At 34.4% G+C, this 24,850-nt stretch overlaps 1 protein-coding gene across 2 annotated transcripts in view; it reads left to right on the plus strand.

The window, feature by feature from the left end:
* The window catches only part of LOC134529795 (ubiquitin carboxyl-terminal hydrolase 32), an 83,120-nt gene that overhangs the window by 33,575 nt on the left and 24,695 nt on the right, over positions 1-24,850 (plus strand). For both annotated transcript variants that reach the window (XM_063364247.1, XM_063364248.1), the window contains exons 16-22: positions 1,913-2,051; positions 5,617-5,722; positions 6,381-6,554; positions 14,653-14,827; positions 20,471-20,622; positions 24,084-24,273; positions 24,372-24,493. In XM_063364247.1, the coding sequence (XP_063220317.1) occupies positions 1,913-2,051; positions 5,617-5,722; positions 6,381-6,554; positions 14,653-14,827; positions 20,471-20,622; positions 24,084-24,273; positions 24,372-24,493 (1,058 nt within the window). The remainder of the gene's footprint in view (positions 1-1,912; positions 2,052-5,616; positions 5,723-6,380; positions 6,555-14,652; positions 14,828-20,470; positions 20,623-24,083; positions 24,274-24,371; positions 24,494-24,850) is intronic.

Raw genomic sequence — 24,850 nt, forward strand, 5'->3', positions numbered from 1 at the left:
TCAACTTATGTTCTTAGTTTTCAATGCAATGTAAGTTATTTCTGGTAGCACTAAATTTAGATCATAAGTCCTAATATGTTTTCATAATCACTGTTGTTAAAAAAAATTACACTGTTTTTGTAATTTCATGTAAAAATAACTCACTAGTTTACTTATTATTAATAAATATATTTGTTTTGATTTAAGTTGAAACATAAATCTATTAAGTTACTGTAAATTAATTTTTTCAATGTTGTTTCATCCTTAAATGGTTTCCCTGTATAGGACTTTGGTAAAGCCCACTAAAGTTGACATGTGGTAAATACTTGATGTAGTGTATCGGATAACTGGTAAAGGTAAAGATAACACTTCACATCACATAGGTATGCATAGGAAGGCTCAAGAGTGTGAAACAATGTTGCATGTTTATGCACCTTAAAGATTACAGTGAACCATGTGGTACACTGAATGCTCATAAAAAATAATTATTCAAGTTATAGTTTTGGTTCAAGTCAATGACCCTTTACTTGCCACATGAGCAAAGATCATGGTCATCAGTGACTTTATAGGACATTCATTAGATAACTATTCTTCAAGAGAAAATAACATTTATGAAGATACTTTTCTCTCTCTGAATGTTAGATTATGAAGTGGCTTTTTTATTTGTATAAGTAAACCTGGGTGTCTACAGGTCACAAAAATACTGAAAGTCACAAACAAGGAACCTGAGGACTGGTCACAAGTCACGAAAAAATCCCTAAATAATCTGCAATGGTGCTGAAGTCACCAGTAGCCTTTTGATAACTCACATTTTTGTTTTTGATGCCTCATTTCAGTTTATATGAATATTGGAACAATCTCTGAAAAGATTCCTTACTTAATAATCAGAATGTTCGTGCAAATTTTAGAATATTTTGTATAACATTTCTCATGTTTAATTTTTGTCATGCAGGATGTTGGAAATATGAGGGCATAAATTTAATTGGTGGTAAGAAATACAAAAAAAAAAAGAATTTTGTCTACGGAGCAAATGTCTGGAATGCAACCATGCAAATTTGCAGGCTCGAACATTAGCATGCAAATTTGAAATTCATGCCCCATTAGGCACCACTCCATTGGCTGAGAGGACGTGCCATATGAGCGTAGAGATGTTAGCCATATGCACTAGCAGCTAGCAGTTTAGTGTACATCACAGTGTGGTACATTTACGTGTTTGGCTTTTGGCGATTGGTGTCGACAGTTAAGTGAGTACGGTGCTTTAATTACAGATTTGAAAAACAGCATTATCATGGCAGACTTTATGTTAGCAGAGGTGGTCAGTATGCACATGGTGTACAGGGAGCAGAGAGGAAATACAGCAGAAGCAGTGCATATGTACCAAGGGTGCGTTCCTAACAGGCATGTACCGAATACCGAATACGGAGCTGTATATATGTACTTAACGTCTAATGTGAATGTCTTAACCAGCGACTGCATGAAATCGGGAATTTCGTATCATGAAGTGTGTCTCATACCGGACAACTGACTTCTGGTGCGTATGGCTAACTCTAATTGTTTTCACCCCACTCGTCACCTGCTTCCTGTGAAGCATTTCATTGTTGCAGCAGTTGTGATCACGTGACCTCTCAGCCAATGGAGTGGCGGCGAATGGGGCGTTTATATATATTTAGAAATCATCCTATTATAAAAAATACTTCTATAAAAATTTTATAGGAAGGTCATGTAAAAGTCTTGAAATTGGTTTACCATTTGTTTATAGAGATCCTGTGAACTTGTAGTTGGTAAAAATAAAAAGTATACATATTTGATTTTATATGTTTGGGGCAGTTCAACAGTGGTGCAAGCTTTGTTGATTCCCTCATTACAAACTGATTTCTTACTTGAGTTAAGTTCAAGCACTTTCATTGAAATGTATATTTAATTTCTGTTTCAGTTACAGTTGAGAAAGGTGCGACAGGCCTGAACAATTTGGGCAACACTTGTTTTATGAATGCTGCGCTGCAATGTGTCAGCAACACACGAGCCCTCACTGAGTACTTCATAAAAAATATACACCATTATGAGCTGAACAGGTTTGGTATTCAAAATCGGTAGCATATATAAGTGTTAAACTAACTGCATTTGAAAATTAATGTTTTTATTCTCAGCAGAACTATTTTCTGATAATAGAGCTTAATATGTTTTATTATAATTACTGCATGGAAATTTAATTACGTATACAAAGTATAGTGTGAATGGGTTGTACTTGTGCATATCGTCACTTTTGCCACTTGCGATTTGAAGTTGTTGCAACAAAATTTTTGAGTTTATAATCATCATAAGAGTGATAACTAATCAACAAAGTGATATTTTTTCCTGGCTAACTGTTTGCTGGATGCTAGCCTGGCTGGATATAGAAGTTGGGAGTGGAGCCTTGCATGGGCCGAGAGTACTTGCAAAAGCCCACCATACTCCGACTTGGCAGAGCTGGATATCTGACATTTACAGCCCGGCCATGTGACTCGGGGTGAGTGGGTCAGATGTGTGTTAAGGCTCGTCGACAACAGTCCAAACCTGTGGACGGTCCGTGTTCTTGTCCCATTGTGAATGACGTCACATTGTCGCACCGTAAGCAACCCAGTCGACAATTGCAATGTCCGTTGTTCGAATGTACTGATTTCTAAAGTACACCCATTCCTCACTTAGCACGGCTAATGCTTTCCTAAAAATGATCATGTTTTCCAAAATCACGTATTCTGAAGCATTCTTCTCCATAAGTAGCAAAGCTAATTTACTTAATGTGTTCCAAAGTGTGTAGAGAAATATTCTTTACGTAATATAAATGCAAAGAATAACACTCGACAAAAAAAAAAGTCACACCATTTATCTTTATAAGCCTACCATCAAATACTTTGTATAACAAATGAAACATCAGTCTGACAATAACCCCTCCAGACCCAATTACACACCTGAACAAAAACCATTCTGCAGATACTGCAAAAACCAAGGACATTCAATGGAACAATGCCATAGTAAAAACAGCAGACAAAATTTATACCGACCAAAAAACGTGTAAAATGGTGGCCAGGAAAAATTGTCCCTGCACCACCTTACTCGCTGTTAAACAAAGAATTTCTTCTTTCCCATTAACGTACAATCCATGCACTCCAAGAACCACCACCAACAACAAAACACCACAAAACATAAGTGCCAGATTCCTGAAAAATGTAGAAATGGTAAACATAGAAAAAACTCACAAAACAAAAAAGGGGGGAAGAATAATTCAGGCAAAATAGACAAGAAAACTAGCTCCCTTGAGCATCTAGGGCCAACCACTAGAACATGTAAAACATGTGTTTGCACCAAAAATTCGAGCAAACGAAAATGCCATAATATTTTTTGGAAAAATCCCAACTGTATTAATACAGCAATCTGTGACTATGATATACCAGGCTTAATTGATAACAGGGTCAGTCCGTAGTGTCATTTCAGGCAATCTGTTTCGACAATTGCTGCAGAGTAAAATTGTTCAAAAAACCAAGCCCACATACCTACAATGATGTATAGCTTCTCAGCAGCCTTTAAAGGTTAACACCGCTGCAATAATTACAGTCAAAATGGAGTTATTTTCATGAAATTTCCATTTATGGCAGATGGGTTGGCCACTGATCTCATCTTTGGCTCAGATTTTATTGCAAAAACCAGTCTAGTGATGGATCTTCAAGGAAGAAATTTAGTATTAAATTCAATTAAAGAATTTTCATCCCCTTTGTGGTGCCAGATTCAAAAACACTGAGCCCTGTCACCGCAATTTCAGCAAGCGCTGAAGGTGGAAATGTTCTACTCTTGGACCACCCTAGGCAGAAGAAAAGATAAAAATTTATGTGATCAGTTTCCAGATGTCCTAACAAAAAAATTAGGCCGCACCAATCTTATTGAATATATATTAATTGTTAGGCCCCAAGATGAACATTGTGTGGAATCAAATCTAAAATCTGATAGATAAGGACGTGATCAAACCATCCACCTCTCCTTTTAGTTCGCCTGCTTTTTTGGTCCCAAAGATCCCACTGTGTCGTCATTGATTTTAGAAAGCTGAATAAACAGGTTGCCAACGAAATGGTGCCCTTACCAGACCTTCACTCAGCCTGCCATTGGTTCAGTCAGGCTAAATATTTCAGTGCTTTTGACCTTAATTCAGCCTTACCACCAAATCCCACTCACTCATAATTCGAAACATGTCACCAGTTTTTGTGTCCCCTGGAATCTCTACCAGTACAAAGTCGTGCCCTTTGGCTTGGCCACCACAGTTCAGGTGTTGACTTGCTTGCTCGACCAAGTATGGGAGATTTAAAATTTAAATATTTTTGAACTATTTAGATGATGTAGTGGTTTTCTGGGAAAATTTTTATAACCATAGCTCTCATCTCACCGAAGTGCTTCAAAGACTGCGTAAAGCAGGCCTTACTGTGAACCCAACGAAAATTAAATTCTCAGCCCCAGAAATATCTTTCCTGGGCCATTTAATTTTGAGCAAGGGTGTAACCATTGATCCAGAGCATACCCAGGCGATCAAGGAGTTCAAGCTTCCCAGAGATGCAAAGGACATTGATCATTTTATCGGCATAGCAAATTTGTATTCTACATATATACCAAATTTTGCAGAACACGCCACACCATTGAATGCATTGTGCAAGAAAAATGCACCATTAGCTGGGAACCTGAACAGGGTAGGGCTTTCCAGTTTCTAAAACAGGCTATCACCAATCCACCAGTTCTGTGCATGGCAGATTTTACCAAAACTTTCATCCTCCAAACAAATGCATCCAGCGTAGCCATTGGTGTGGTTGTTGTCTCACGAATTTGATGGTTGTCGACAACAACCAATAGCATTCACCTCTCATACACTGACACACCAGGAAAGGAATGCATCATCTGTCTACAAATTGGATTGTTTGGCGGTAGTTTTTGGAATGGATAAATTCCGCCAGTTTTTGGAACACCGAGAAATTATTCTCGAAACAGATAACCAGGCCTTTGCGTGGCATTTGGCTTATCCTAAACAATTGGGAAAAATTGGACGGTGGATTGCCAAAGTTTTATCATTTAAATTATAAATACAGCTTATTCGTGGCTCACAAAATATAATAAGCCAACACACTTTTTCGAATGTTTGAGAACCCCTCCGACCAAACTCTTCTAGAGGAACCATCAAGTTTGTGTCAGGCACTTCTTACGGATTTCCTCTCGGCCTTTCAAGACCTTCAGTCTCATCAACAATCAGACCCATACATTTCAAATGTAATTGACCATGTCAGATCTGGCTTTTACAAACTCTCTAACGGCCTTCTGCAAAGGCAAACACAGCAGTCGAAAGGTCTCAAAATTTTTCTTCCCCAGAAACTTTGAGGTATGGTTTTCCAATACTACCATACTCTTGGTACACATTTGGGTATTTACAAAACAATCCAAGGAACACGCAACCATTTAATTTGGGATGGAATGATTGTGACATTGCTGAGTAAGTAAAATTATGCAAACTTTATGAAAAATGTAAATTTATTTTTAACTGTGTGATTATCCTAAAATAATTCTTAAGTAGAAAAGTTTTTAGCATGATTCACCTGTAAATAATCACTTAATATTTCTTCTTTACAGGACAAACTCTTTGGGAATGAAAGGGCATATAGCAAAACGTTATGGTGAGCTTATTCAGGAGCTGTGGAGTGGTAACTACAAAACAGTAGCACCATTGAAGCTTAGGGTGAGTGCTATTAAAATTATGTGTATTGACATAACTTTTTAAACTAACATTTTTATTTTTATCAAAATCTCAGTATGGCTTTGAGTATAGAATGTATATGCACAGTTTTATTTAAACATAGAGTAAGTGCTTTTATCACAAACCATATCAATAAATTAAATTCTTGTAATTTAGTTTATCTGGTACTGATCATATCAGTTTTGCATGAAAACAAGTCAATTGTTTGTTAGGAAAAGTCATATATTACTTCTATAAAATGTAGTTGTTTTCCTTATATAAATAACCATATTTTTCTGCAAAAATCAATATACACAGAGAGAGAGAGAGAGATAGATAGAAAAAAGTTTGCTAAGCTTTAGTAGCGGATGGATGAAAATGTAACTTTCAAAAAATTCTAAAAGTTATGCCAGTTAACTCCGATTTCTTTAGAAGGCTTTGAAGTTTGTTTATTCATTTGTAAATTGCTCTGCGAGTTGATGGATAAATAGATAATGGATGGATGGGCATAACAGACTTTTGTAAACTAACCTTTTATCTCCACTGCATGAGTGATTATTGTCCAGAATTATTAGGTTTTATAATATAATATAAGACATAGCATTTTATATTGAATTCAATTACTAACTAAATTTTCAATTTTATGTTTTTTATATTCTAGTGGACAATTGCCAAATATGCACCAAGGTTCAATGGATTTCAGCAGCATGATTCTCAAGAATTCCTTGCATTCTTGTTGGATGGCCTCCATGAAGATCTTAACCGTGTGCATGATAAGCCTTACATAGAGTTGAATGACAGCGATGGCCGTGAAGATGAAGTTGTTGCTAGAGAGGTGAGCCTGAGCAGTTATACATTCATACACGAGTGGTCTGCAAGTACTCGAAAAATATTCGATTCAACATTTCAAATTGAATATATTTTTTTTTTTTCAATTTATTTGTTGCCAAATGTTACCTACACCAAGTGGGACACATTCACGAAAAAAAAATTATTGGAAAAAAACAATGTAACATGTATGAGGCTAAGATGATTTATTGAGAAATTGAGATTTGTACAGCAACATTATTAACACATTGTTTTGTATTTAACAAGTAATCAATGATTATGATTTTAAATTATTAATAATATTATATTTTATGTGTGTAACCAGATCAACAAGCAACTTTAAACTTAAAATTTACTGGTTTATGAAAATTCATTGCATGTTTTTTTTTATTTCCTTTATGTTACACCTCTTTGTAGTGGTTCCATGTATATTACCATCTTTTTTATTTTACTGATATTTTGGATCAATTTTTCTTGGACTCTGTGAAGTGTGAAAAAAATATTTCACTGTATGTTAAAATTTGATTAGAAAAATATTTTATGGTCGTGAGTATTGTGATACAATTCGAACTTTGATTTAAAAAAAACAGTATTTGCAGAAGCCTAATATATATTAAGTACATTAGAACTTTGTTATGAGTTTTTGCTTGTAACATTTTTCTGCTTGTGACACCGTTAGTCATAAATCTCCTGAGTATAACATTTAATGTTTTTATATTACCTGCTTATAACATCATGAAATAAGCTTTAAAATATTTAAAATTATTTCTTATATTTGCAGAGTGATTGTAATTTAAATAATTAGGTACCAACAGCAAATTAATGGTAAGCATGTTTGTAAAAAACCTTGATTTTTAAGTGAAATTAATCACTATACTAAATAACTATCAGTAATAATACTATACTAAATTTTTAATGGCTTGTCTGTAAAAATTAGTATAAAAATAAATAAATTAATTAAATTGAGTAGAGGTCCTGAAATTTTTTTTTGGTATAAACTTTTATTGCATTTAACATTTTGTTACTTTTACTCTTCAGGAAACATTATTACAGGGTTCTACTTTATATTTTTAATACATTGCAAAATATTTTAACTTTAAATGATTACAAAACATCTATGAAAATTTATATATTTCAGAAAATTTTTACATTAAATTAGTCTCAGGTTTAATTATAGTGTGGTGTATTAATATTGATATGAAAAATGTTTCATTATACTGGACATATTCTTGTCCTCAATAGTTTGGCCATGCTTGAATAAATTTTTTTTTTAAATGAGACTAAATTGCATTATTTTTAAATTTAAACAGATTCTGAAATAACTAAAACACATTTTCAGCTGCACACTAACTGTGTTACTTGGGATGGCAAAATGTCAGATGTCAAAAAACTTGTATTATACAAAATATGACTTTTGCCTTTTACCATATCTAAGATAACATTTATAGCATATATTTGGTAAGTGAATTATCAGTGAAACTGGCTATAAAATCAGTCGGCAGCAACTAAAGCAGGGTTCCTGTGGCAGGAAAAATCTGGAAAACAAGGAGAACTCAGGGAATTTAAAAGGTGTCTTTAAAACATGGAAAAAACAGGGAGAATGACCAAATGTTAGTTACCAAACTGGATTTTTTTAGTGCTAGTTTGATCCTTTAATGTCTTAAAACCAGTCTGTATTATAATCCCAAATTCAAATGTTTTTGAAAACCCATTTGTTTCGCAAGAGAACAATCAATGAATCAACTGTGTATTAATTTAACCTTTTTAAATGCTATCAAATGTCGATGGTTATTCATGTGGTCACAATCAATAATATATTGTTTCAAAGTTTGAACAAGTATTGTCATTATACTTCACAGAATGGCAGTGTTGGTTGCATAGCTTTGAAGGAAGTGATGACAGTACAAATTGTGTATTGTGTGGGAAAAAGATTTTATGGCCAGTTTTGAATGTTAAGTGTGGTTTAAATATGTTTCGATAAGTATTTTTTAGTAAAATGTATGTATGTATGGTATCATGCAAGATTGATGAGAAAGAAAAAAAATGGTTTGGTTGGACATAAACCAGAAAAAAGTCTGGGAAATCATCTAGAGTGAGAGTGTGGGAACCCCATAAAGTAATTAATACTTTTGTGAGTGGTCATTTCATATTGCTAGGGGTGAATGAGTATGCAGAATGTTGAGTTGAGTTTTATGTACTCCACTCGAGCGTAATTTTATGGCTCAAAAATTTTGAGTTTTACCGTAAAACCCTAGTGAAACTTATGGATACTAAGCTGAAGTGATCTGAGACATTTACTTTTTTATTGTAAATCTCGTACAATGAAGTTCAGTTGAAAAATTGGTTAGTCCTTGATAAAATAATTAATTTAAATTATATGAGCTTTGGTTACAAATGAAATACATAGTGATGGGTCGAGTCACCCAATTTCAGCATTGAGTCGAGTTCCAGTCAAACAAAGAAATTTATCTTCGAGTCGAGCTCGAGTCGAACTCATAGAAATTTGTCTTCGAGTCGAACTCGAGCCGAACTCATGGAAATTTGTTGAGATGAGTCAAACTTAGCGAGGTTCAAGTGGCAGAATGATGAGCGAAATAAATATAAGTTAAATATTTCTCAATATAATATATGTAATTAAATATGAAAACTTTGAATTATTGAAGGTTTCCCTACACATTTTGATTTTTGTATTTTATTTTAATCTTCATACTGACGCTTTAAGTGAAAATGCACATCCAAGTGACGAATCAGACGTGAATTTGATGATGACCGAGTCTTGTATTTTTTGCAGCACTTGCATTTAGCTGTCTGATGATCAAATTTTTCAAAAAATTCCCAAATCTCTGCTTTTGATTTCTATTCGTCACTTTTTGACGTCCCAGGCCGTACAAACATATCTATTCCACTAATACTAAACCGTTTATGATTAATACGACGCCGGCGACGCAAACTCAAGTGTAAACATAAACTTCAGCAGCCTCAATTTTCCGCTCGGCCATGGAAAACTGGTTGGAGATTTTAATTATTGTTGATATCAATTTGCCAAAGTGGCAACATTCCCTGGCTGTATGATGACTTACGTAGGCCATTGGCCCGGAGTTAAAATGGCGGCTATCTAGTGTTTAGTAGTAAATATTATTTACTTCCAAAGCTGCCCAAATATTAACGTGGTCTTGTTCATGACTGAATCTAGAGAACATTTTTTAAATTCCGTCATAGTTAAATAAAGGTATTTTGTTGCAGTTATAAATATTAAGTGCATATTGAAGGATGGGATACACTGTTTGCGGTTACACACGATCGAAAATAAATAATCTTCCGACTTCGTTTTCAAGGTTTTCAGTGTTGGATCAGAGGTTTTCCACTAGGTAGGCCTAAATAATACATTTTATTTTATTTTAAAGTGCATGGTTTCGGATAAGTACCTACCTTCACTATTGGAAATTGTGCAACATTATGGTCGAGCCATAAACTAAACTTTGACGAGACTCGAGGACATGATCTTAATCAACTCGGTTTTCGAGTCGAGTTTAGTTTCGCCGGCTCGACTCGACTCGCTCGATTTTTCGAGTCTCGACCCATCACTAGAAATACATCAGTTGTGATGCTATCTTCTACACATTTTCATTATTGTTAACATTGCAAATAAAGTTAAAAGTTTTAGCAACATAATGATTTGCTTTTTTTTTTTTCACCATCTTGTACTGCAATTATGATTTTCATTTTTGTTTCAGACATGTTCACATTTTATTGCCATTATTTTATTTATCTTAATTTATAGTACTACAGACACAAAAGTTTAACTCCTTTGTGAGTTTCCTACTCAAAATATGTGTGGAATTCGCTATAGTTATAATGTTTCTTAAACTGGGCTATAATTATCCTGGTTTGGGTAAGAACATTAGTTATACTGTACCTCATTAAAAAGTAAAAAAAAAGTATGAAATACATGTGTGCATTTGTTTACCATCTGTCTAATTGAAAAATATTGGTGAGTATGAAGTGAAAAAAATAAACAAGCAAAGAAAAAACTGGGACTATTAATAAATGGATTAGTTAATCCTTAATGTCTCATTGACATCAAAGTCATTAGAGACAATGAGTCATGATGAGTTGTTAAATGAAGTAATGAGGGAATTTATTGGGGGGTGGGGGATATACTGGAGTGTCCCAGAAAAACCCACTGGTTCACTGTGACGTTCACCGTGTTTCCCACTTGCAAATATCTGGGTTGGTGGGGAATCAAACTGGGAGGCGATAACTGGGACAAAGTACCGTACTTAGCGTACATGGCTGTATAAATATTGGGCAAGTAAAATGTCACGGCTCAAGTGACTTAACGCACCAGCAGTACATATGCTCTAAAATATTTTCATACTAGATATCTAACGTTTGGGTGTGTTACGATAATTGTTTCTATTATTTTATCCTATAGTAGTTTTAGGATGTGACAAACTTGAATACACATTTAAAGAAGCGATAAAACGATAAGCTTGTTGGTTTTGTGGCAAGTTTTTATTTTAATGTTTTAGAAAACCTAAATGAAAAGTCCTTGACGTGCAATGCAATTGAAGAAATATATTTTAGTTTCCATATGCTCAATGACACATGCCAAATAATAATTTAATTTTGCAAATTCTAGTTTCTTATGGACATTTTGTAAGGGAAATTCTAATAACTTAATTTACAGGCAAAACTACAGTGTTGATTACAGTTGTTCATTTGTTTTTTATATCTAAATTTATTTATAATACAATAGGTACCATGACAGTGGTATTATGTGCAGTATATACTTTTGTTGTCATTACAGTAGACTCCCGATTATCCGGGTGCTGGTAATCTGGTTTGCGGATTGACCGTGCCATGTTTCCCTTCCATGCACCGTAAACACAAACATAATTGTTGAGTTTATATTTCCGTGCATGCACCATGGAAACGTCACTTGTGTAACATTAAATACAATGCAAAGAATTAATAATGTGATGAAACAAACAATATCGTGCTCTTTCCTCAATACTAATTCGCATCCTTCATTGCGTGTTTATTTCCAATGACGCCTGAGTGTTAAAGCCAACGTTGATATCCCACCATCCCGCATCAGCTCTGGAGAGAGAATCCAGAGGCTTCCAAGGCTAGTTTACCTCGCTCTTACTAGGATGCACTAGTGGGAAATCATGACCGATACACATTTATCAAACAACAGAGTTGGGAATTATATTAACATGTTAAATAATCTGCCTTATATTATCTTTGAAAGATTCGTGCAATGGGAGTGCATGACTTGATGTAAGCTTTTGGACATACGCCATTGCAATGGCGTATGTCCAAAAGCTTACATCAAGTCAATCTGCCTAATAATAGAAATCATTAAGTTTATGCTTTTTAAAACCTTGTTATAGCCAAAATATATCTCCTATATCCAAAGCATTATTATTTTGTAACTCAGAAGTGTTGGTAGGGGCTACATAGGAATGTTATGCCCAAGTCCTATTATGTGAACAATGTATTAGTACGTAAATTTTTAATTTTACTGTTAGGTTATCATTCTCAAAATGTTAGTCAACATTTATTTAAATGTACTTAAAATGACTTCAGACATATATAAGTATTGTAAATGGGAGTAGTGTCTTGATTAAAATGGAGTCAGTAAGCTCACTTACCTGATTATAGAATTAATTATTTTGATTAAAATACTCTGTTGTGGAAAAAGACGTATTTGACTAGCGCTGTTTTGATAATGCTCTGTTTTACTGGAATGAATGAGGGTGTTTCTTCGAGGGGTGGGCGTTACAGTGTTTGTCTAGTTAGTCGGGATGAAAAACTGTTACTAAGTTTTCTTTTTGAAATTGCTTTAACCATGTTTTTCTGGATCCATGGACCTCTTGCCAGTCATTACCCCTGATGATTGGGAGTCTGCTGTACTTGAGTCAACCTTATTCTATTTAAAGGATCAACAGTGGTTGAATCCTCGGATCACTTACGATCCACCAACATGATCCTGATTTGATTCCCGGTGGGGTCAAACCCATATTATTGTCAAGTGGGGAAACATGCCAGACGTTGCTGTGAGCCAATGGGTTTTCTCTGGGTACTCAGCCATTCATTCCGTCAATGCCTATTCTTATCTCATCACCCTTTTTTGTCTCTAATGACCAGAATGTCGATGAGACTTTAAGCTAATTCATTTATTCATTCTAATTCTGTTCATTAAGCATGATAAAAAAAGTTTCCTGCTTGATTAAAAAATGCTTTATCTTTTTTACTACTCAGCTGGACATCAATTTATACTACTTATACACCCCTAGTGAGTACTGTGCAATCTCATTAATGATTCTTAACATGGTCACATTTTTTAATACAATTATTCATCATTACTTCCAAAATTAAATCATATAAGATAATATCTCAGAGTTTTTATTTTGTAGGTCATGCCATTAAGCCTGTGGAAGGCAGTAATTTGATAGCATACAAATTACAGCAACATGTTCAATGTTGTAATTTTGTAGTGACAGCTGCAGTTGCTTGCAATTATTGTTTTGAAAATTTATATCGTTAAACCTGTTTGATTGCTACAAGTCAGCAACTTGCCCACAAAATATAATGATGTATAAAATGTTTCACATCGTAGTGTATACAAGTGGCTAGTAATAGTGTCTAAAAACAAAAGCATTTTAAAATGATGGTGAGTATATGATAAATGAGACTAACCATCATTTGAGAAACACTATTTTTTTGCTTTAATTTGTAAACATATTATCAATAATGCAAAAAACAATAATTTGTAACGGAATTGTGTGCTGAAGGTAATTAAACTAATTGCATTAATCACACAAATTTTTATAACACTATTTTCAATATCAAATGAGTTTTGCTTGTCAATATTAATCTTAAATAATGGCATAACTTACCATCTTCTCAATCAAAACAATAGTGAATGTGGCAACTGCCGAAGGTAGTATGTTCCTAGCATTGGTTTATTATGTGCTGTACTAAGCACCAGTGTGATACATTACTTCTTTTAATGTTTATTCTTATGTGCATTGGAAACCCGTGCAGTGATATTGCCCCAGTTCACTCTATTGTTTATTCTCTAACCATGCAATCACTTGTTTATTTAACTTAAGACTCTTGCAACGCTTATGTGAGGGACTTAATTTTTTACTTGACAAGTAATAATCTGTAGTGGCAAATGATACACATTTCAGATGGTGTAGTCACAGGTTAGTCTTCTATGGTTGTAGCACATGCCAAATAATACTTACTTAAAAAAATATTTTGTTTTATATTTAGCATGATCATAATGCAGGTTTTGGTGTCTGAAGGCAGGTCTTGTCATGGGATAATCCTTCTTATCATGTGTTGGTTGTCCACTACATTGCTTTTCATTTCAGTGTAGTTCTTTCCCTCATTGTTGCCCAACATTTAATATTGTTTTCTTCCTCTTTTCTCTTTTATCATTCCTTCCACCCCATCTTTCGGTAAACATTTCCTTCTCAAACAATGTCCAATCCTGTTCAGTTTTCTATTTTTAATCATTTGTAACATAGCTTGTTCTTATCCAACTCCTCGCATGACCACTTCATTCATTACCATGTCTTCCCATTCAACTCTTTTCATTCTCCTCCATATCCACATCGCAAGCATGTACATTTTTTTATTATTCTCTTTCCTTATCATCCAAAGTTTCTCCGCCAAACAGTATAATGCTCCAGACGTAGCACTTTGGCTTTTCAGACTTCATTCTCAAATCTTTGTGTAGTGGCCTGCATAGTAATTTTCTTTTCTTATTGAAGCCTTCTTTTGCTGTACAAATTATATTCTTAGTTACCATTGTAGAGAGCATGTCTTCACTAATCATACCTCCCAAATATTTTAAGTTGTTTACTTGGTAAGAGGTTCCCCTACATTGTATGGGGAGCTTAAGTCCCCAAAGCCCTCACTCTTTTTTTGTGTGCATCACTGTGTGAAGTGAATGCCGGCTTCGTTAAACGAGACAGCTGTGTTAGAAACATAAGATATTTTAATGTGTTACAAAATAATTAGTTTTTTTTATACAAGTTTATATGGATTTCTTTAATTCATGAGAATGTTTCTTGTCCTTTAAGGCATGGGAAAGTCATGTTCTGCGCAACAAGTCCATTATAGTTGACCTCTTCCATGGCCAACTCAAGTCTAAAGTTACATGCAAAGTGTGTGGGCATGAGAGTGTTTGCTTCGACCCGTTCAACTACCTTTCGCTACCTCTGCCAATGGAGAGCTACATACATGTTCACGTCATAGGTATGTAAATGCGTAAAAATTTTTGAAGTTTTTGTTGGAACAAATGTAAAATATAGTTTTTACAGGAAAGTTGGTTGTTTACTAATGTAGAAAAGTATCAACATTCATGATTGGCTCTGTGGTCTTGAAACAGGAATTTTAGTTTATGTCAGCTTTGAAGTATTTGTGTAATCTTTATGGACATCCAGAAACATCAAAAGTAGGAAGATTATAATTTTACAAAAAATAAATTGATAATGTATACATAGCTTAGCTTTTGAGTATTATCAATAATATGTTGTATTAGATACAAGTGCTAGTAACAAGACAGAACTACTATTGCCATTAGTCATTTACAATTTTTGTTTTACTTTGAAGTAAATGTTACTTAAAAGAAAGCTCTTTTTAATACTTGGCAAAAGCTTTAACTTAGCATGTACTTGGTCATTTATATTTATTTACAGCATTACAATATAATTTTTCTAGCTTACACAGGTCCTAAGCACCCTGGGTTCCCATCCCCACCCCCCGTGAATTAATGCCCATGGCTTCAAGTGACACGTGCATGGGCTTTTTTTTTAATCATGCTCCAACCTTGAAAAAGCGGTGAGGGAGGGGGAGTTTGCGGTAGTTTCAGTGCCACATTCCCATTAAATCCCTAAATAATAATTGTATCTGTTTCTTTCTTTTTCAACCTCAAGTACTCTGGTGTTTTCAGTGGAAATTTCCATAAGTAATAATTTTTTTTTAAATTAACCACCAGGTGGACTATGACATTCTTGAACGCATCCCTCGGCACAGTTGTAATTTTGAACCACTAATATTTCAATAAATAATATTGTAATATGTTTTTATACTTTGGCGTAATTATTTTTCGGTCATCGGCATGGGGGCAAAGACACTGACCATTCGCCATCTTGTGCCATTTCCGCCCAGTCTGATTCTACCAATCCAAAGGTGGACATGCTCATTACACCCAAGGACTTCATTATTTATTATCACTTACCTCGTATTATGTCTATTTCATTTTTATCATTTAAAATATTTTCATAATTTCCTCAGTGCCTGTCTCGGGCATCAGGCTGTTTAAAAATTTAATATTTATTTCTGACTAACGGAATTGTGAAACCAACACGACATTTTCCCGCTCAGCCAAGAGGGTGAGAGACCCTCCAGAATACTGAATGTAACTTTGAAACCAAGGCAACCTTTTTCTGCTCTGCCACAAGGATTTTCATGCCGTAGGTCATTTTATTCGTAGTATAAGTATTGTTTTTAACAAGGTTGCGTAAGGATGCATGGAAATAAACATGTTATACCGTGAACCAGTGTTTGCGTCCAACCACGTGGCAGCCACTTCCAAGTATCAGGCGTGTGGGACGCCTTTAGAGCCTACAAGGTATGCCAGCGCGTGCTTGTGTCCGGCGATTAAGGAGAACAAGCGGCTATTACTGAGGGGGGTTTTTAAAGTCTCCTTCTCAGAGAAGGAGTCTTGCTGCTGTTCACATGCACCCATTAACAACAACCTCGCAGCAGTGGTAGTTAAGGGGCCCGCCTCGTCAGGGGTGTGTGTGTGTCAGTGAGGCGGGATGATAAGCGCGATGCTTGCTGGTGCTTCTAGTGTGGTGTCTCCTCTGAGCTGGCGCGCAGTCTTCTCGTCGTCACAGGACAACTGTGAGATCTGAGCGGTGACCGTAACATTATATGGCCGAGAAATGAAGATTAAAGGTGTAATGCAAGTCCCATAAGTGCTTTCAAGAATCTGTACCGGTTGTTTCGCGCCTAAAAAATTACTCCAAAAACATGGGTTTTAGCCATTTTAACTCTTCTAAAAATACAGTTTAAAACTTTAATCCGAAATCAAAAGAACTTTTCGGTCCTCGGCGAACTCTTAAATGCTTTTCGTAAGCAGACCCCACTCGGATATCTCGAGTAGTTTTGAAATCGCGTTGTTTTTCCTGAAGCTCTGCGCACCGTATGTGTGCCCGGGTGGGCGGGGGCCTTAAGAAAACCCCCTGAAAGCACCCCTGGATCATGTCACTTGACCCACTGACCGTGGGGCTGATAATAAACTGCTGATAGTCGACACGACCCGTCACATTTCAGCATTTAATATGTCAAGTCCGTTTGTGTGCAGTGGTCTCACACTAATTTAAAAAATCTGGTTAATCCTGTTGTGTGTATTAGAGAAACTAGTAACCATTAATACAAAACCAAATATTAAATTGATACTTTCTGTCAAGTTTCAATGATTTTTTACAATGATGGCAGAATTGTTCAAACTTAGTAGAGTTCTTCTCACAGTCATTAAAAGTATTTTTTGTGTGCCAAATTCGAAAGACAATTTTTTGACTCTCTTGTCTTTGTCTAGTATGCTGCATTAAGGTGGCTTGCTTGGGTGTATCTCAGCTTAGTAGGTGACTTGAAAATAGTCGCTGAAAATGGAAAAAAAAAAAAAAAAAAAAAAAAGCATTTTCTGGCAGCCAAGCTTGTAGTTATGATCATTTGCACTTTAAAACATGCAGAACCACAAATACCAGTCATTTATCTTTTATTTCCATTTGAAGTTGGTGCCAGGTAACAAAAGAAAATTTTTTAGACGTAACGTGTTTTGCACGAACATGCTGGCTAATAATTGGCACCTTCGTTCTCGCGGAAGGTAAGGCATGAGGGTTCCCCTCACACCGGGAGGCTGTTCTCGGCCTTCCCTCTTTCCTCGAGTCTTCTTTAGTTGCCCTGCGTCGGCTGGTCGGGTGCTGTAAACCCCCGAGGATCTTCTCAGCCGAGAGCCGAGGTGGTGCTCAGTGCTCAACACAAGTTCATAAACTCATGCGAGGGTTTTAAACACATTAGTGAAGTGAATTAGCATTCACTTAAAAATTTTAATCTTTATTGTAAATAATGGTAATGTATCCATTACAAAAAAAAATCATTGAATGTACTATCTGCACATACAGCAAAACTGCTTATTTACACTTTTCAAGAGGAACGAAGTAAAAATTGTAAATTGCGGGAAAATGTAATTTGAGGGAAAACTCTAAAACTCATCTAATACATATGTATCTCATTTCCTGTATGTATTCTTTCTTCAACAAATTTAACTTTACATTAAGGAAATGTTTAATCTATAATAGCTTACTACCTGTAAATGAGGCCTAAAGAAAATGTTAATTGTGGGAAAACATAAATACTGTGAATGAAAATAGGGAGTTCAATGTACATATTCTAGATGTGAATAAATTCTCTACAATTTAACTTCTTAATTTTTTTCTGATATATGAAATGAAATCTGGTTTGCAGGTTTAACAGCATAATATTTAGAGCATGGTTTTTTTTTTTCAAAAATGATTTAATGTTTATTAGATAAACCATTCCATTACTTATTTTACTTTGTTGAACATTGTTTCAGCAACAAAAAAATACTATAACTGATAACTCATAAATTACAAGACACTAAATTAGGCATGAGAGTGTTCAGCTCAGAGTGCTTTTCTTTCTAAAAAGTATTTTACCTTTCTCATAATTTATCTCCGTGTTTCATCATACTTTTATATTCTACAATGTAGATAATCCACACATAATAAACCACACTTAAGTTTATTAACATTTGATAAAATGTCCATGTAGATTTAGCTACTTTAATAAAATACAAGATAAAACTGTCTTAACCGAAGAACGATTTAGAATTATTTCCAAATTTGAGGGGAAGCATACAAGTAATCTCAATAAAGACCACAATATAAATACTGTAAATCAAAAACCACAATTTATTTGTAGGAGTACAAAATATATAATATAAAAGATGGCTAGTGTTTTATCAATAAAATGTACTCTAGCTCTCTTGGATAGTGTAGTAATAAATTGGCTGATTGCGTTTTAAATAACATTTTTCTTTTTCTTTATGATACCCTTAAATATATAATGTGGACCAAATTGTTTGTAGCTGGTTAAAGTACTACCAGTCAGTTGGGCCGAACGTGGACAGTTACTAGATTGGTCAAATCACTTGTGGTAGAAACAGTTAAGATTTCCAAGCTAGAAAACTTTGTGGTAGGTTAGTTAAAGTATCACTGTGTTCAGAATTTTAAAGTGGTGTCCTCCCTTATAAAACACAATTAAAGCACCTTATTTGCTGTTTGGATTTTAAGCAGCTAGTTAAACTAGGTGATAGTGTGCCACTAACAAAGGCCTAGCAAACTGATAACCTTATGTACAACCTGCTATGTAGCATAGTCATTTCTTTTTAGTTGTGTTTCATGCATTAAATCTTTTTTTCTGCAGATTTTTAAAACATATTTCAGTGACAAATCATGCTCTTAAGGTAGGTATTTTACTAAGAATTGAAAAGCAAAATATATGTTTTTTAAAAATTTGTGATGTATTTTGTTCTTATACTTTGATTTGTTCCTAAGATATTTAGGATTACACTTTATTTTGCCTTCAAATACACATTTAATTCAACTGCTATATTATGTTATGTTCTTTCCAGGAAGTTTCCAGATACATTTAGGTTAAGCAGTGAAAGACTATCAGCAGTAAGAATACTTAAATCTTTGTAAAAAATATAAAATAGTATATAATTAAACAATAATACTCTTTTAAGTTAATGTATTAGATTGATTATATTTTGAGTAAAAATGTAAATGAAGTTTTTCTAGCCAATAGGTACACAAATAGAAAAAGAATGAATAAACATGTACTAACTTAAATATGCATTTTGCTACAAAGAAATCAATGAAACAATAAACATAGAATATTTTAGAGGGAAGTAAAGAAATACTCTTGACATTGAATTTTTAATATTATATAATTTTAATTTTTATTAGAACTGAAATACCTTTCCTATATTAATAACATTATTATTTTTTTAACTTAAATATGTTGTTAGCACCTACTCAGGAATGTTGTGCCCAAGCCCTATTATATAAACAATGTGTTACATGAATTTTTAAAATTTAAATTTAGGTGGTTTAGTCTGAAAATGTTATTCAACATTTATTTAAACGTACTTCAAATGTATTTAGACATATATTTGTAATGTAAATTAATTTTAACGGGAGCAATGTCTTGATTAAAATGGTAGTCAGCCGGCACACTTACCTGTTTGGAAAACAAATTATTTCGATTGACATGCACTCTTAGGGAAGAAAAAGTATTTAAAAAGCACTGTTTTGATTAGTGCTCTGTTTTTGTGGAACGAATTATAGCTGTAGAAAAAGCTGCTGTTGAGCTGAGCTCCATTGGGGAGAGTAAATTGTGGACTTAATGAAAGAGTGATTAATTTGTGGAGAGACAATTGATATGTTATAAATTAAATTAATAGTGTAAATATTAGTAAATAAATCAAATGGGGCTATACTTTCGAACCCGTTTCCCCACTTGTAACTCTATGAGTGTGTTTATATATATATACACACACACACATACATATACATATATACATATATATACATTTTTATTATATATATACATATACACACACACGCACGCACATATATATAAAATACTTAGTAAACAAAGTTATGCAGTGGTAAAACATGACACTTTATTTCGGATGTGTGTGTGTGTGTGTGTATGTGTGCATGCTTGTTTGTAGTTTATTCAGAATATAGTACAATTAATCTGTGGAACCATAACTCTTTTGCCTTTTTTCTGTTGTTTTAGTCATCCGTCTTGATGGTTCAGTTCCTGTGAAGTATGGATTGCGACTCAACGTGGATGAAAACCACAGAATGCTAAAGAATGCTTTGTCGGCACTTTGTGGCATCCCAGTTCACCAACTTTGCATTGCAGAAGTATCAGGAGCACAGATTAAGGTTCTATATACATAATTGTTATTTGTTTTTATGTATCATATATATGTTCCTATCTATATATTTTTTATTGTAGTAGTTTTTTCGTTAGATTATTAATCAACTTATATTTATGGAGTAGATTTATGATTGAAAAAATAAATTAATGAATGAATGTGTGATGAACATTCCTATAATGCCTAAGAGCATCAACAAACCAGGACAGGTCTTGCTTTGTTCTTTACCAGAGCTTTGGTCTGAAATCAGGAAATTCATGTTTTCTAAACTGATCTAGATTATCAGAATGTCCGGGTAAAAGAGGTTCTACTGTACGTGCTGTTTTATAACCTGTGTAAATAATCAGTTTCATCTGTTGATAGTAGGCATTTGGTAGTGTGCCGGAAATTAGGTATTTTGGCACGTTTTTTTAAATTTTATTTTTTTATTATAATTTTGAATTATTTTTGGAAATTTTATGTTCCATATAAATTGGTTACAAAAGGGTGATTTACACTTTGTTAGGCTGGTGTACTCTGTTTAGTTAAACTTTGCTGCAGTGGCCCGAGGCACCTTTTCTCAGGGGCTGCATGAAATTTCTTGTACACACTCTCTCTCGTGCACCTCTGTTATTCTTTTTGACCAGTTTGTTTCCAGCAATTTCATGTAATTCAGATTTCCATTTCAGAGTGTTTCCTAATGTTGATAAGGAACTTAAATAACTTTTACAAGACACGAGGGAGGAGCATAACAGTAGCAGCATTCAGTAATCAGTGTTAGCAGAGTCTTGTACGTCTACACTGTCCTGTTCAGTGGTCATGGTGTCTTCGAGGACCTCTCGAGTTTGTCTGCCAACAACAACATTGCATGCTGCATGGACAGCATTGTCTTTTCTGTTGCGTAGTGTTCATTACCAATGTGCATTTACACCACCATTGCAAATTTGGTGAGCTGTTTGTCAAAATGTACATCTCGCACATCCCAGGTTTTGTAATGTTTTTCTTTTGCCACTTCAGTACCATGGCAAAGTTTTCATGTTCAGTCTTAATTCCTCTAAGATTGAAGACTGTGAATGTCTGGAAAATTTTGCCCACGTAAAGTATACTGTAGTTCACGGCCCATAAGCCGACACAGCACATTGACAAGGTTAGCGGTCCTATAAAGAAGAAAAAATTGCATCTGTATATAAGAGGCGAGGCAATGTATTCTTGTCATCGTAGTATCATAGCCTTGCTTATCCACATACAAACTTAAAAAAAAAAAAAAAAAAAAAAAAAAAAAAAAAAGTGTAAGTTTATGAGGAATTTGTGTGTGTGTAGAGAAACTATAAATAAAAAACGTTTTATTTTTGCTTACTTTTAGATAAGAATTGAGGACTGGAGGGCTGTGAAGAATTTAGGGGTTGGGGGGGGGGGGATAATGGATGGCAAGTTGTCTTTCCCACCCAGCCATAGCAAACAGAGGAGGGTGAGCGTTGGTGCCAGAACTTATGAACCAACAGTTTCATGAAAAAAATGGGCGAGATCAGTTCTAACAACCTAGGTTTCAATTTGTCCAGCATAGAAAAAGAGACATAATAAAGTAAAACATGACAGATACATGACTTGATGTAAGCTTTTGGACATACACCATTGCTAAGCACATGTATGTCTGTAGAAGAAAATGACAAAAAACACAAATGACAAAAACACAAATTAAGCAAAAAATTGCTGTTGTCACCACACAATACTCCACAACAGGAATATGGTCAACAAACAAAGAAAAATGGACTAACAGAACGAAAAAACCCCATAAATGAAGACAGCACAAAAATACCGAACCCAAAAAATTCGGCACAACAGTTGAAACGAGGCAAAAACACAGCAAAACGAAAAGACGAAAAAAACAAAATAGTTTTCCAAAAACAGAAGAGAAACGAAAAAACCTCCACAAATGATGACAGCACAAAAATATTGAACCCAAAAAAAAAAAAATCAGCAAAACAGTCAAAACGAAACAAAAATATGACAAAACGAAAAGACGAAACAAACACAACAGTTTTCTAATACAGAAACAAGCGTTTTGGGTTCGGTATTTTTGTGCTGTCTTCATTTGTGGTTTTTTTTTTCGTTCTGTTAGTCCATTTTTTTTGTTTGTTGACCATATTCCTGTTGTGGAGTATTGTGTGGTGTTTATATCCTGACAACAGCAATTTTTTGCTTAATTTGTGTTTTTTTTTGTGGTTTTCTTCTACAGACATACATGTGCTTAGCAATGGCGTATGTCCAAAAGCTTACATCAAGTCATGCACTCCCATTGCACAAATCTTTCAAAGATAATGACAGATACAGAACACCAACACCTCTGGAGAGATTGTTAGTGTGGAAACAACATGCTTGGGTGAAAAATAGGTTTACGTTCATGTCGAGAAATCCTTTTAATAAATAAGAAAAAGCTCTTCTCATCCTCCACCTTTCCCCTCTCTACTCAGTATTTGTACTCTGAGCAACAGCAACATAATTATTGCCAGGTGTGCAGACTCTCTGCAACAGTGGCATAAGTACTGTCACATAAGACAACCAATCGTAAGATGACTAGCAGCGTTAAGATCTTTTAACTTGCATAAAATTCTCATCATTTATACGGGAAGATATTATTGTGTCCAATAGATGCACTGTTGATATCTCTTAAAAAAATGATTTTGAAATACAGATATCAAGAAGATCTGTAAAGTCTAGCTCAATGATCCCAATGAAAGTGTTGCAGCGTTGATTTCATACAATTCTACAATGACCATCTTTATTAATCATGTAATAATTTAGTAATGCTGCACATAAATCTCATCATGGTGACAGGTCTGATGTATTTTCTTAATAAATCGAAAATGGTAGCTTGCAAAAAACTTACACACTAATATTATCTCAGATATGAATTGGTGCTGTTTTGATAACCTTTGCTTGTGTTACATTTTTCTGCTCAGTAAATTATACCTTTCCTTTAAGTTTATAGTTTTGTTTTATATTTTGAGAATAGATTTTTTAGTATAGTGAAAAAAAGACCTAGAATGAATGTTCTCCATTTTAAAACTAAATTGCTTCTCTAAGTCTCATATATTTTGTTTGGAATACATCAAAAACACATGAATTTTAACAAGTGACGAGAGCCTTTGTTCTGTAGCAGTTGGTGAATGACAAGGTTTGGTTATCATTACAAAATTCCATAGAACATTTTCTATCCAAAATATGCAAGTCTTATAAAACTGTTGTATTGCTATCCTCTTGTATTTCATGGTTGCAATTAACTAAAACATTTAATTTTTTTTTTATTAGATTTACTAAAAATAAAACATTATTTCAACCTAATTTTTTGACACTATTTAAGGTTAGTGTTAATTCACTGTGTCATTTCTCAAATTATAATGATACAATATTTCACATACTGTCTTTCGTAAAAATATATTTATTGGCCATTGAAGTAACACGAATGAATATTTTTATTTTTATTTTCAGAGCATACCACAGGATGGACATAAAGTTAGAATTATGAATGGGGGCTGCCTCTATGCATATGAACTTCCTGATACTGGCTCTTCATTTTGTGGAGAAGACCATAGTGGTCTGCATTTCCAGAAGGAAGCACAAACATTCACTGCAATTCAGCGATCAGTTCAGCCAAAGTGTAGTACACCGCTTGTTTGTGGTAAGCTATAGCCATTATCACCAACAATTTTTGTGATTCTGTTTGTTTTTTTATTATCATGATGTTTGTTAAAAATGTGTCTTTTTTTTTCCTTGCAGGTAACAGCAATGGTGTACTGCCTGCAAATGAAAATGTTCTTATGAATGGTGTTAAATTTCCAAATGAACAAGTTAAATCTTTATCTTCAGCTCTCCTTAGGAACAACGTAAAAAATGTGGAGGTAAGAGTATAAGTCTACATTAATGGTTTCAATTTAACATTTTTATTTAGGTCTTTTGTTTGCTAACAGCTTAAACTCTATTTAATAATACAGGATTAAAGAACACTGATTAAAACAGCCTTTTTATAATCTTCAGTAAACGTATGAATAATTTTAAGAAACTTAAAAATATCTGATCACCAATCTCTTGCACTTAAAAATGTTTATTCGCAAGTCACTCAATGTCTGTCAAGTGACACAGTTCGCACTCCTCACTGGAGCTGGGCTCGACAGTGATTTGCCCCTTACCAGTCCTCCTGTCCTCCCACACAGCTTCGCGCCACTCAGTCGCACTCTCTCGATCCCGTTGCTCCGCGT

Source organism: Bacillus rossius, chromosome 2, assembly GCF_032445375.1.
Source record: "Bacillus rossius redtenbacheri isolate Brsri chromosome 2, Brsri_v3, whole genome shotgun sequence".
Classification (NCBI taxonomy): domain Eukaryota; kingdom Metazoa; phylum Arthropoda; class Insecta; order Phasmatodea; family Bacillidae; genus Bacillus; species Bacillus rossius.